At 51.2% G+C, this 13,036-nt stretch overlaps 1 protein-coding gene across 1 annotated transcript in view; it reads left to right on the top strand.

Moving 5' to 3' along the window:
* Nucleotides 1-13,036, top strand: part of LOC126578241 (fringe glycosyltransferase) — a 104,261-nt gene that overhangs the window by 2,607 nt on the left and 88,618 nt on the right. Inside the window, exon 2 of the mRNA XM_050240597.1 lies at nucleotides 6,007-6,342. Within this exon, the coding sequence (XP_050096554.1) occupies nucleotides 6,007-6,342 (336 nt within the window). The remainder of the gene's footprint in view (nucleotides 1-6,006; nucleotides 6,343-13,036) is intronic.

Here is a 13,036-nt window from a genome sequence, read left to right as displayed (position 1 = left end):
TCCATTCTGCACTACGGCTACTCGCTTGCTCCTCGCTTTGTGCGCAAATTCGCGCTACGAAAAGGACGAAGAACGAGTCCTGGAATCGTTGGTGTGGAGCCCGGTTGGCCACCTGTCATCTTTCGGTTTCAACGTTTTTAACCACCACCAGCGACTGCTGCTGCTGGGGCTGGGGCTCTGTTGCAGCCACATTCTTGTTCGTGACCGGCATCACAACAGCCGTGGTCGCGCCAAGTGCAAGCGAAAGGGATCCACGGGGGGGGATGGGGACCGAAGGGGAACAGAAAACTGGACCACAACGACCCAGGGGTTTGTGTTCTCAATTTTCTCTTCTCTCCGCCCGAACCGAAACCGAAGATGCGCGCTCTGACCGTGGCCATGGAGCCAGCGTCCATGGCAGGGTTCGGCTCGGTAGCTCATTAAACGTCATCGATGCTGGCACGATGCTGAAGATGCAGCACCGGCACCAGGGTCTAGAAACACAGCAGGTCAGCAAGGAGAGCATATCGGGAAAGCATAAAACAAAAACGAAAACAGGTTTTCCCGTTTTGGAGCCCTGGGATCGTCCGCTCCCCGGCCACTCGCTTGGCTGCAGATGCGCTTTCGATTTTTTTCCAAAAAATTGAAGCTTGTTCGTGAGCGACCGAGACACAACGAGACAACGTCCAGCCAGCCACGGCCCCTGTTTTGAGGTTGATTGAGTTTTCCACTTCGATAACGTCTGCCCGCCAACGTGGAGCGTAATCGCGCGAATCGCGAGGCTTTATCTGGCAAACGGCATCATCGTTCTCGTTGGCTCCAGAACCAGAAGCCCAAAGCGAAGCGGCAGCGAAAGAGAACGGTTGCTACGATCCGAAAACGTGGAGAATTGAATTGATACCAAGCCAAGAGCCAAGATGGGAAGTCATTCTTGGCCACCTCCTACTGTGATAATGAAGTACTCGCGCAGGGATCCCGCTCAATGACGTCGTTTGGCGAACGAACGGCAGCAACTGTCACCGATCGAGATGCTGCTGCTGCTGCTGCTGCTGCTGGTTATGAGCTGCCGGGTTGCTGCTTTAGGTTGCAAACGATTGAAATCAGTTTTTTTTTGTTGCCCTCTACACACCATTCCTCCCTGCAATCCCGCTGGCACGATTTGATTGAACATTCCGATTCGCGTAATCGTCGCGCATTCATTGAAATGGCAACCGGCCCGGGTGCGTAACGAATGTGTCACGATGACCACCGTCCGTCGGTCGCGATCGCGAATTGCCGATAATTTATCAACGAGCCAATCATCCCGGTGGGTGGTAGCATTGCATCGATCAACGTCGAAGCCCGTTCGATTTCGAGATTTGGCAAGCTTTAGGAGTGCAACATTGTTGTCGCTGTTGCGGCTGCATTTTCAGCTTGACCTTCGAATGGTTTTTGGAAATTGAAGAGATGCCTACATTGTAACGTATCTCGTCTGCTGGCTGACGAATCCTCGTAACAGCGGGTGTGTCCCTGCTGCCGTCAGTGGAACTAATCCAGCGTCCCAAAATCTTCACGCGGCAAAGCATTGCACGCAGTGGCCATCGCTGGTCCCGGAACACGTTAACACACGGACCGAGGGTGTCGGGATGGAACGCGAACGCGAACGTCAAACAAAAACAATTGCCAAGTGCAAACAGCAGCAAGCACCAGCACCAGCAAGGCCTCTCTGGACCCGCGGGGCCTTGAAGTTAGAGCAAATAGCATCCCTCCTCGGAGGAGATGGATTTGTTTGCCTAGCGTAGGAACCGAGTTTCGTCCCCCCCGGGGGATTTGGTGTAGGAGTCATGGGTACACACGTGACGCAGAGAGAGAGAAAGGGAGAAGAAGTGCTCCCGCGAGGTCCGCAGAGGTCAGAAACAACAATTTAATTGAAGAAGAAAATAGAGAAGCGAAAGAGAAACGGAGGGCGAGCGAGCAAAAACAAAGCAAATGGTATCGCAAACACGGCAGCCCAAAGGGAGGATAGAGACTTTCGGAATGATGTCGTTTGGCTCATCGTCGTCGTGGGTCAACACCGTGGTGACACTCGATACACCACCACCGATGGGGGCATCTTGTGGCTGGTGCTGCATTCCCCGTTGGCTGCTGAGACCGCAGAGGCCACGCATAATGAGGGAGCGAGGATGCCTTTCTCACTCACTCTCTCTGCTGCGGATAGCATTTCATTTGTTTGTTTGGTGCGAGCCATGATTGAGTGACAAACGTTTGTGACAACCTCGTTTGTGCTGCTGAACGATTGAGATGGACTAGATGGAATTCCGATGCAAACGCAGGTTCCCGTTGATTGTCCGTTAGACGAACGCGTCAGAGAACACCAGAATGCTAGAATGCTGGAAGGTCAGCTCCAGTTAAGCCGCTAAGTAGCCCTGAGACAGGAAGTCCACCTGCCTTTTAACTACTCTGGGATTCTGGTTCTGCTTCTGCCGCTCCATGCTACTGATGGTAGTGATGATGATGATGTTGCCGCTTATGCTCGACTTACGGCTCGACTGCCACATTCAAATCCATCACGCAGTAAGATCCAACCGTAGAACGCGCAAAGAGCAGGCCTGGAATGGATGGTTAGCAACCAACACCATCCATCGTGTTGCTTGCACCACTTTGGCCCTCCTTCTGTCTCCTTAATATGGTGGCTAATTGCGCACGCGCCCAGGCTGCTCAAGCAGTCGTTGAAGTGCTCCAGCGGATTGCTTTCGGAACACTTTTGGCAGCGCAAGATTCTAGCTTCAGGTTGCCTTCTAGCTGCTCCCCCCGCCCAGGAGAACCATTAGCAGCTGGAGTTCACTGTTGCTTCTGTATTGCTTCAGTGAGACAGAGAGAGAGAGAGAGCGGAAAAGAGAACAAAAGAGAGAGAGAGAGAGAGCGACGGAGAGTGTACCAGAAGACCCATCGCTCGGTGTGTTGGTGATGCCAAGGAACCAAGGTGGGGCGCGCACGGATTGTGGATCATTTGTATTCTGATTGGAAAATTAGCGGAAGCTTTTAAGGCATGCGCACCACGCAGCAGCAGCAACAGCAGACCAAAGTAGCGAGACCAAAGAGCAGTGTACGCGCGTGCGCGATCACGCCCGATCACGACGAGGCATCACTGCGTCTAGCTCTCGTTGGCAGCTTTGGGAGCATTTTTGGACCATCATCGATCGATCGATCGATCGCTTCAACGAAGACCATAACAGAGAGAGCGCATAGAGTTCGAGTGGAGCACGCTGCTTAAAAGAGGAAAACGAGGGGAGAGATGGCAGTGGGGGCTAATAGTTGTGGTCGAACCGTCGATGGTCGACCGGATGTGGACCAAGAGGATCATATCTAACGAGACGCTGACAGCAAACCCGGCACCGTCAATCCCTCACCTGATGGTCCATGCCGCCAATGCTGACTAATCGTTAATCGGAAAGCGGAGCGCACAGCCAACCGGAGACTAGAGGAGCTTCTTGTACCTCCTCGGACTCGGCCACCTCGAAAAAAAAGCGAGTTTATTGAACCAGAACGAAATCATGCACTGTATGAGCTTCTTCGGAGCCTTGGCCCTTCGGAGAATCGCTCTCTCGCTGGCTGCTGGTTTTTGATGATGTGTAAAAAGACGATAAAGTTATGCTTCAAGTATCTCTCCGAGCATCTTTACGTGACATCAACACCGTTTTTTCACCGTTTTTAGAACCTGGAAAACCAAATTTGATTGCAAACAGAACAAGCCACAAACGGTCGCTTGTGGTCATAAAAATCTCCACCGGCTAGTCTCGGTCAGGACACTAGAAAGAGGAAGAGAGGGGGAACCGGGAGACCATAAAATGGAGCGGAATAGAGACCGCTGGAACAAATTCCGGCGAAACACATTCGCGCGCGCCTCGTTCTACTTTCCAGACAAACACAAAACAAAAACGATCGTAACGCGCTTGTCGCGCAAGGCAGCCAGCCAGTGAGCAGCATTATCGTTCTTTGATGTGTATGTAGCGCATGATTACAACATTATAGTTGATCCACCTTCACTCTCCACCGCCACCATCCTTTTCCGTGGGCTCGCAAGCATCCCGTGCACGGGGTTCATTTTATTGTAAACTTCCCGTCTTCCCGACGATGTACGTGAAGGCTCTCTCTCTCTCTCTCTCTGTCTCTTCCTCTCTGTATCCGAGCCGTCAACATGTTTCGTTTGTTTCCATTTTTATGAGGCTACATTATGACACCCCGGATGGTGACGGTAGTGAAGATGGAGAAGAGGGAGGAAGCAACGCAGCAATGGACGCACTTCAATTAGATCGCGCAGCGAAGCATGACGAAGACATCAACCAGGCAAACATACACACGGGCACACCGGGACAACAAAGGAATCCCGGAGTGCACGAGGGAATGCGTGGTGGATGCGTATGGTAATGCCGCCTGCGCGCACGGGCGACTTGCTCGTTATCACTTAAAACAAACGACTTCAACCGGCGGCAAGCGACGAACCCGAGTGCAAGTGAGCAAGTCCCGATAGGTGCAGCCCTCGATCTGCTTCACTTCACACGGCCAGCCCACCGTCGGAGAAGTAATTGAAATTTATTCGAATTTAATCAGTGCAAGGGTCTCGTCCGTCTGCGAGCGCGTATGTGTGTTTATGGTGGGCTCGGTACTCTCGCGCTACTCCCAGTGGTTCTTGCGGACACCGTTCTAGGCCCGCCCGGCGTCTTGTTGAGTATTTTTGTTTTTTTGTTGTGCTTCTGGTTGCCCATAGAGCCTGGCGGCGAGTGGTGCAGGGAGTGAACACAACACATCGTTCAGAAGCTTACCTGACCATGACTACCGTGGGAACGCCAGAACGCTCTGCCCGCTGCGCGGCTAGACGCCTGTCGGTTCGTTTCGATATTAGAACGCCACGCGGTTGGTGGCATCGTTTTCGAAGGGGGAGAGGTGGAAAGATTGGCGAATGGCGATTCGCGTGAACGAGAACTCATATTTCTAGACACGATATTGTGGTCTTTTCTGTGTTGCTCGGTTTGTGCTTTTGCAAACAACGCGAGCGTTTAAAATGCGCGCTCTCTCTTTCTCTTCGTCTTTCCATTGCGCAACACATCAAAAACTCTGGTTGCTTATCATAGTTGCGACAGATAAGATAAGAGAACAACATGTATGTTTTATGCTGTGTCGCTTGCCGCCACCTAACCAGCACACGGAGCACTCTCTTCCGGTGCCGGAAACTGCACCAACACGCGACTTGTTGCTGCATCCCTTCCCGATTCGTAGGAATGTCGTCCACCAAAACACGGTTCCCTCTCTCTCTCTCTCTCTCTCTCTCGCTTCTCGGACTCTCTATCTTTCTGACAGTGCACTGCGCGTGCTAAAAGGTTATCGATCTTGCCCATCGACGTATCACCATCCTCATCATATCCCGCGTTTTGCGATCCTTTGGTAGCCTTGAGGTAAGGTCTGCGCTTGTCCTTTGGAAGGCACCTGCCAGATACCACAACCTGTCGCAGCCATTTCTCCACACACACCGCCGGGGGAGCCGTGACGACACGGGAAGATAATCCGGTTTGCAGATCGTGCACCCCGCAGGAAGATCTGTTTCGTTTGTTTCGTTTTGGGGTTAAACTTGTCGGGCGTCATTCACCGAACGAACGAGGTTGCTGGGGCGAAGAAAGGGCGGCGTTAGCACAAGGGTTGCTTGTTGCTCGAGTTCGTGACAGTGCCTCCCATTTCTTCGCCTCCTTAGTACGCTGGTTGGGGGATGCATTTGGTGGTTTTGTGGCCGAGATCAGGCACCTGTGCTTGGAGGATAAGGAGCAGCAACAACGGGAACAACTCGTGCAGATCGAACAGCCTACTATATTTTCTGGTGTATAATTGTGTGCGCTTATTTTGTGCACAGCACATCTTAGTAACCATTGTTTCTAGAGCACACGACAGTTCAGTTGAGGACAGCATTCTAGAGCACCACGTCGTGTGTATCTTTCGAAGCATTCTAATTCTTTTCTCTAATTCTCTCATTTCTTTTCCAATTCTTCTTCTTCTCAGGATTGGCAATCGGGTGGAGGTAGTGGAGGTGCGCTAATGCTGAACGGTGGTGCCGCGAGTGTAGTGATAAGCAAGCGTGATAGTGTGGCCCCAGGTGTGAGGCATCGCGATGAACCGGGCAACAGTTTATCGCCGGGTGCAACACCATCCAGCGACGGTGACGGTCAACGGACGCTACCGTACGATCTGCACCGAGTGCCGGCCGTCACCGGAACGCCCAAACCACCGACAACCGAGCTCGATGATCTGTTGATCAGTGTAAAGACGACGAAAAGTTATCACGATACGCGGCTCGAGATGATCACCAAAACGTGGTACCAGCTGGCAAAGGAACAGGTGAGTTCTTTGTACTCTTTTTCCTTTTTCTTTTTTCTCCCCTTGCCGCTCTGGACGCACGTGTGTGTTCAGTGAGGCGTCAAAGTGTCTTCTTGGGCTGTAAAATGAGCTTGGAACCACAAAGCAACGCGACACCAGCCCTCAGTTTTGCTAATCCCTCTGCGGTTTTCGATATTTAATTATAAGGCCCGCCACTTCTCCCTTCGTCGCTGATCGATTTGTGATCGGTGCGCGCACCCCGTTTGCCTAAATAAAGTCTTTGTTCTTGGCAAACAACCTTGGGCGGAACCCCTCCAGCGAGCTGTTCCTTGGTTCCGATGGCAAACTCGGACTTCGTCTCTTGGCTTTATCATGGCGTGGCTGCGAAGAAGGGCAATTGTTCCGCATGACGAAGCGGAAACTATACAAAACCACACTTGGCCACTGCCTCACACACGTGGTAAAGGGGAGGACAGGGTCAACAAAGACCTCTGCGGGCGGGTGGCGTTTGTAGAAAGTTCTTACCGGCATCTTACCGGGACGGTGGTACGGATGGACGTATCTGCACATTATGCAAGTCCTCTTGTGTCTCTCTCTCTCTTTAGTTCCCTCTATCACTCTGTTTGCATTGAGTTTGCATTCGTTCACCGGTCGCTCGGAATCGCTGGTGGTTGTCGGTCGGAAAAACAATACAAAAGACGGCGGTCCACAATAGCGGTGGAAGGCCCTCGGTACCATGTTCCTCCGGTCCGGGCTCTGTAATTATGGCGCCGAAGAGTGTAAAATGATAACCTCCCGGGTCTACTTCCCGGCTCTCTTCCTCTCTCTCTCTCTCTTTCTCTTTGTGGAAGGTGTCAGGGAAAACAAAGGAAATGCCTTGACGCCAAGACGATTTCTAAGCAAAAGACGACTTCACTTTTCACTTCACGCTTCGAGCGCACGCCGTGAGCAAGTGCTGGAAGCGTTTAAGGGTCTCTCGAGTTAATTATTGGCTCCTTTTTTTGCGGCTACCTTTAACGCAGAGGAAACACGATCTAATGCCGCTGCAAGACGCATCCTTGTGTATCCTAATCCACATCCTTGGAGTTAATGGTTTGCCTTTCCTTTCGCGCAAAGAATTTGCGGGGTAAATCCTTTCGAAAATTGAATCACTTAGCCAAACGGCACTTTTGACCTCAATTTTTGGATCAGGATTGCGCTCCTGCTCCTGAGGATGCCTTTCACACTCCAAACCATTATCCTGATTCGATGGTTCGGTGGAAAAACGATAAGAAAATAGGGCGTTGGATCGCTTTTAAGAGGAAGAGAGAGAAGAAATGGAACGTGATAAGTAACGCGATAAGCGACACGATGCCACGCGCTTCTTGGAAACCGAAAAAAGAAGGAGCCCTGGAGTTATGAAAGCATTTGCATGTTCCTGTAAAAGCGATAACAAATGTTTTTGTCTTTGATAACCGACTGGCTAGACCAGAATTCCCTTCCCTGGTTAACCACTGACATCTTAATTCTTGTCTGCAAATCTCAAAAAAAGAGAGAGAATGAAAAAAGAAAAATACACAATGAAAATGGTCTGCGAAGCAAGTTATCTGCAACCGATAAGCCTGGCGAAGTAAGTAGATCGAAGCGAAAAGGGGCGATCGTCATCGTCGATCGAATGCGAAACGCGATCGCAATCATTGATTGTTGGCGCCGCTCGCTGCTGATTAAGATGAGATGAGGTAGAGCAACAACAACAACGGCACAGCAACGGCAACAAACAAAAAAATCTGCCCTGGCACACCCTGGAATGCACCAGTCGCTAGGAGTGCATCGGACCCATTCGAACGGTGACGGTGTCGTTGGCAAGTTGCACCGTCATTCGGTTGCAATTAAGATGTGCTGCATCCCTGTTGTGCTGTGGCCACGATCGGTCGCAAAAAAAAACCACACACCAAAGACCCAATCGATGGCCATGAGCTGGCGCAAGTGAGCTGTCAAGCTTTTGCTCCCTTTTGCTGCCCTCACGATGCCATCGTCACCGTCGCCGTTGTCGTCTTGGTGCAACAATGAAGCGCATGCCGATCGCTGGTGATAATCGACCTCGATCCTCGATTGAGAAGGCGGGGACCGTGGGCCGTTGATTTGTTTGTTTGTCGCTTTAATCGAAACCATCTGGTTGGCTGGCCGCTGGTGCCAGTGGTTTGATCCGGTTGTTGTTGTTGTCTGCTGCACGATGATGCACGTACAAGGCCAGTCCGGTTCTTCCAGGACGAGTTCCATTTGGGAGTCAATTAACAAGCTCAAGACGGTTTCTCGATCGACCCAGGAATCGGATAGCAATCGGCACCGAAAAGCTTGTTTTACATTCGATCGTAGCTTGTTACTGACTTACTAATGGCCACGGGCTGGACTGCTGCCGGTGCTACTCCGGTTTTAATTACGAACCGACGTCCACGCACGTCCAGCGCACGCAAAACGATCCGTCTTTTGATCCGGTTCAATCGATCCATCGATCGGAATCAGTCCGGAACACCACCGAAAAAAACAAAACGAGTTTCCTTTCGTAATATGTCAACCCTAAAGAACCCTCGGAACATTCCCTTAGCTCTCCGCCGAACCAGTTGACGTCTAATCAAATCAATCCCTCAAAACATGATTTCCGTGGCCGTTTCTGGACACCCGATTCCTCGCCACACGAATAGTTATGGTAATCCGGTAATACGCGTCGCACCTGCGCCTTAGAATGGGACTAAGGGGAACCAGTTCTTCGCCCCCGGGGAGGCGGCACGCACTGGCTGCTGCTTCTGGTTCGTCGCTTCTCGTTAATCCTCACTTTCCGCATGATCAATCAACTTCGTTGTGACAGCAACCTCGGAGAGGAGGGTGACATGGTGCTGGTGCTGGTGCTCGTGGTTGTGTGTACAATGTGTCGTAACGCAAACAAACGTCGTCCGTTCCTTATTCTAATTCCGACTTCCCCTTCCGACGCACCTTCTTATCGATCAATGTTTGCTCGAGAGGAATCCGAGCAACAGCCAACGGATGTCGCAACATAGCATAACTTATTTGCTATTTATTTGCCCGTACACGTGTCTGTGTGTTGGGCGTTGCGTCACACGCGGCCTGCCACGCCGATGAGTAATTGATAATTCGTTCGCTTCGGGTTCCCGGCGGATTGCGGGAATAAATTCGCTCGCGTTGACGACCACGACGACGACGAATCTGCTCTGCCGTTCTCTGCTCTTAACCTATTTTTAATGGAATCGAAGGAAGCAAAAAGCAGATCAGGATTTGAAATGGTTTTCCCCCGGGAACCTCGCTTTTGCTGTGTGAATGGTCAGTCCCCGGACCCCTGCCGAGGCTACGCTGATGGCAATGATGGTTGGAGGCCCTGGAATCAATTAGTTACATTGTCCCGGGTACTCTCTTTCTCTCTCTCTCTCTCTCTCTCCCTGTCGATCGTTCACTGGTGGCCGATCGGTTCGCGGTTCGATCAATTGCTTTCCACGATCGATCTCCAGCTGGTTTCAATTTCATCGCCGCCACCACCACCACCACAACTGCCGCATGCAGCTAAATAAATTGCATTTTGTTTTGCTTCTTAATCTGTTCCCGCTGCTCGGGCGGGCCGATGCACGGCCTTCGATCTGGTAGCGGATCCGATCCGGTTAGCGGCTGCATCCTAGACGAATCGGTAATAGTCATCCGGGGTCCGTGGGTCTCTCGATTGGAAACGCTGCATCGAATGCTGCTACCGCGGTTCTTTTTCTTGTGAGATGATCTTCGCCGCTCCTTAATGATCCTTTTTCGCTGTAGGATACATATGAAGAATCCTTACCTGACTATTTTCTATGACACAAAGCAAAAGAAGGGTCACATGGGTCATTGAACCGGGTTTATTAGGAATTTTAGGGTTAGAAGATAGAGAGGCAGAGAGGAAGAGAGAGAAATGGTTAAACAGATAAACAAGTTTGACGCTAATGTGACGGCGTGCGCCCCTGGAGACCTATTCCCTAGCGCTATTATCAGCAGGACACCGAGAGGCTTTTCCCATTCGAGGGTGTCTCTTCCCCTTAGGGAGAGGGTGCGATGTAAACATAATGATCGTATGCCCTGGCCTGCCCTCGAATGGATTTATGGTATCCAGAATAGCTACTGTATGCGTCTTGAGACAGTTCCTACTCTGTCAATAATGAGTTCACAGCCAAACAGTTGATCAATTCTGATTTAAAACCCCATAAACACATAAACTTCCAAGGGAAATCATCTTTAAACTGTGATTCACTTTATGCCGTACAGTGATCCCAGTAAGCCGTGATGACAGTTGTTTGATGAATTGAGGCCCACTTGCAGGGAGCGAGTGAGTCAGGTCCACCGTTGGACGAAGAAAGAAAACATTAATTTTCAAGAAAAGGGCGTCAACTGGCGGGGTTCATTTGCTGGAACGCTGGTGGCCGGCATAAAGAAGGGGAACAGCTGAGTAAATTACTTTATCGCTCTTCCGTTTGTGTTTTGATCGGATTTCGGAGCGACGGCGCTCCCAAGCCCCCCCCCCCCCCCCATGAGATGTGTGCATGAAGCGTAGAACATTAAACTAACGTTCGCCTGCCTTCCGACCTGCGTTTATCATTTGTGAATCAAATCAAACCCCCCGGGAGCTGGACGGAGCGCAATCCGGTTGGCGCAAAAACTCATCCAACCTAAACGCATCCTTCGCCGACGTCCCGAGCGGCCCCGAGGGCGGGATGGAGCGTAGCGCATAGAACGCCACCATCAACGCTCCATAATATGCATATTATGCGGGACTGTTGTGTGTTCCACTGATTTCCGTCGTTCCGTCGTTTGTGGAGCTGATGAATTGTGGCTGATAGCAGGGCCGCTCAAGTGCCGCTCTTCAGCATCTTCAGGAGGCGAGGCGAGGTTTTGCAAAAAAGAAATCCTAAACTCACCAACAGAGGAAACCCAAGGTCGACGGTTGGTTGGCAAGACAAGGTTTAACCACAATCCGAGACTAAACAGCCCGCGGCGGACGCCGGGGAATGGAAGGGAACCGAGCGGAGGTTGGGAAGAGGTGTTTTGGAAGGAGAGAGAGCCCGAAGTTTGATCGCTGCCTCGAGCCTCATTGCATATTATGTGTATGTTCTGCCAAGCTTTTTTTTCCTTCCCTTTTTTCTTTTCCTCCTTCTCGATCTCCTTTCTGTGGCTGCATTGTTTCTGCTCGGCCGGCCACTGTGCACTGGCGGACTACCAAACACCACATGTTGCCCGTTGTTTTACATTTTATGCTTTGTGCCATTTTGGCGTTTTTTTTTTATATTCGTAAAATATGCTTCTTCTGCCACACGACGCCCCTCCTGCGCTCCACATGATTACGGGGTTAGACAAGACGCTGCGGTTAGGTTGTTGTTCCTGGCGCTGGCGCTGCTGCTGCTCCTGCTCCGCGATAGCAAATGCTTTGCAAAAGAAGCGAAGCGAAGCGGAATCCTACTATTTTGGTCGCTCAACTCAATTGTGTGAGACCGCCAAGAGTGGCTTGCTTGGTGGCTGGTTTGTCCAACTGGCAAGACGAACACGGGAACACCAAGCATAAAGTAGAATGGCTAGCCAAACTGTTGCTGGACTGCGGCGTCGTCGTCGTCGCCGTCGTCGAGACAGCGAGCGCGACCTGGGCACGAGGATAAAAAAGGGGGAGTCCAAGATACGGGTCATTTCAGTTTTGCCCCACAATTGTCCACCTTCTCCTCTTCCTCTTCCTCTTCCTCATGCTCCAGATCCATGAACTCCAGGGTGCATCTCGCATGGTGTCTCGAGGAGCGCAAGAGACAGACGGTGTCCATGTGTGTGCGCGGCATGTTCCATTTTATTTCCCCCTCCTCCCTCTCCAGCGCACTGCCCCTGTGCCTTTCTATTCCCTTTTCTACAAGATGCTAAGACCTGGAGGCCGTGGAGACACTGGTGGACACACACGCTGGCTGGCTGGGAGGAATGAAATGCATTTTATGCCTTCATTAAATTGCAAATGTACACACATTAACTGGGGGTCCGATAGCATGGGATGGACAACACACCGACCAACACACGGTCACTCGTGGTGGCCATTCTTTGCGATTTTATGATTTTCCTTTCCCGGTCATTTCGAGCGAATGGAGCGAGCCATCCACCAACCTAACCGTTGTCTATTCGCAATTTCGCAGAAGCTAGCTGTGTGTGTGCATGTGCTTGTTATGTGCGTGCCAAGACATATGCGGGTCGCGAATTGCTCCTAAACGTGCCCTCGTGCTTCTCATCATCAAAAGACACATCATCTCGAGCCATCATGCCATGCCAGATCGAGATCGATGTCTCAATATGATCACACAATTGCATCCCGATTGCATCGATCGTTGGTGGTGATGGTGGTGGAGAGTATCTATTCGTCTCCTGTCACTTGTATGCAGATTTGTTTTCTGCCGCGTCATCCGTGCACACTGCCAGGACACCGATGACGGCGTAACTAGGCGTCTAGGGCGCCGGTGGCAGAGGGTTCAATTGTTAGAGATCGATCACTGATCTTGTGTCGCGTAAAAGTCAAGCCTTCGCCACGACCTTCCTCTCGATAGTGGCTGATGTCTTCATTCGATCGAACGAACGATCGATCGGTGGTGTAGCGATCAGTTGCTAAAGGGTAAAGGAGAGGCCCCGGGCCGTAGGTAATGTTGAGTGACGTGACAACATATATGGGATAGGCGGATGAATA

Source organism: Anopheles aquasalis, chromosome 3 (assembly GCF_943734665.1).
Source record: "Anopheles aquasalis chromosome 3, idAnoAquaMG_Q_19, whole genome shotgun sequence".
NCBI lineage: Eukaryota > Metazoa > Arthropoda > Insecta > Diptera > Culicidae > Anopheles > Anopheles aquasalis.
Note: the sequence above shows the minus strand (reverse complement) of the source record. Positions and strands in the feature narration are given on the sequence as shown.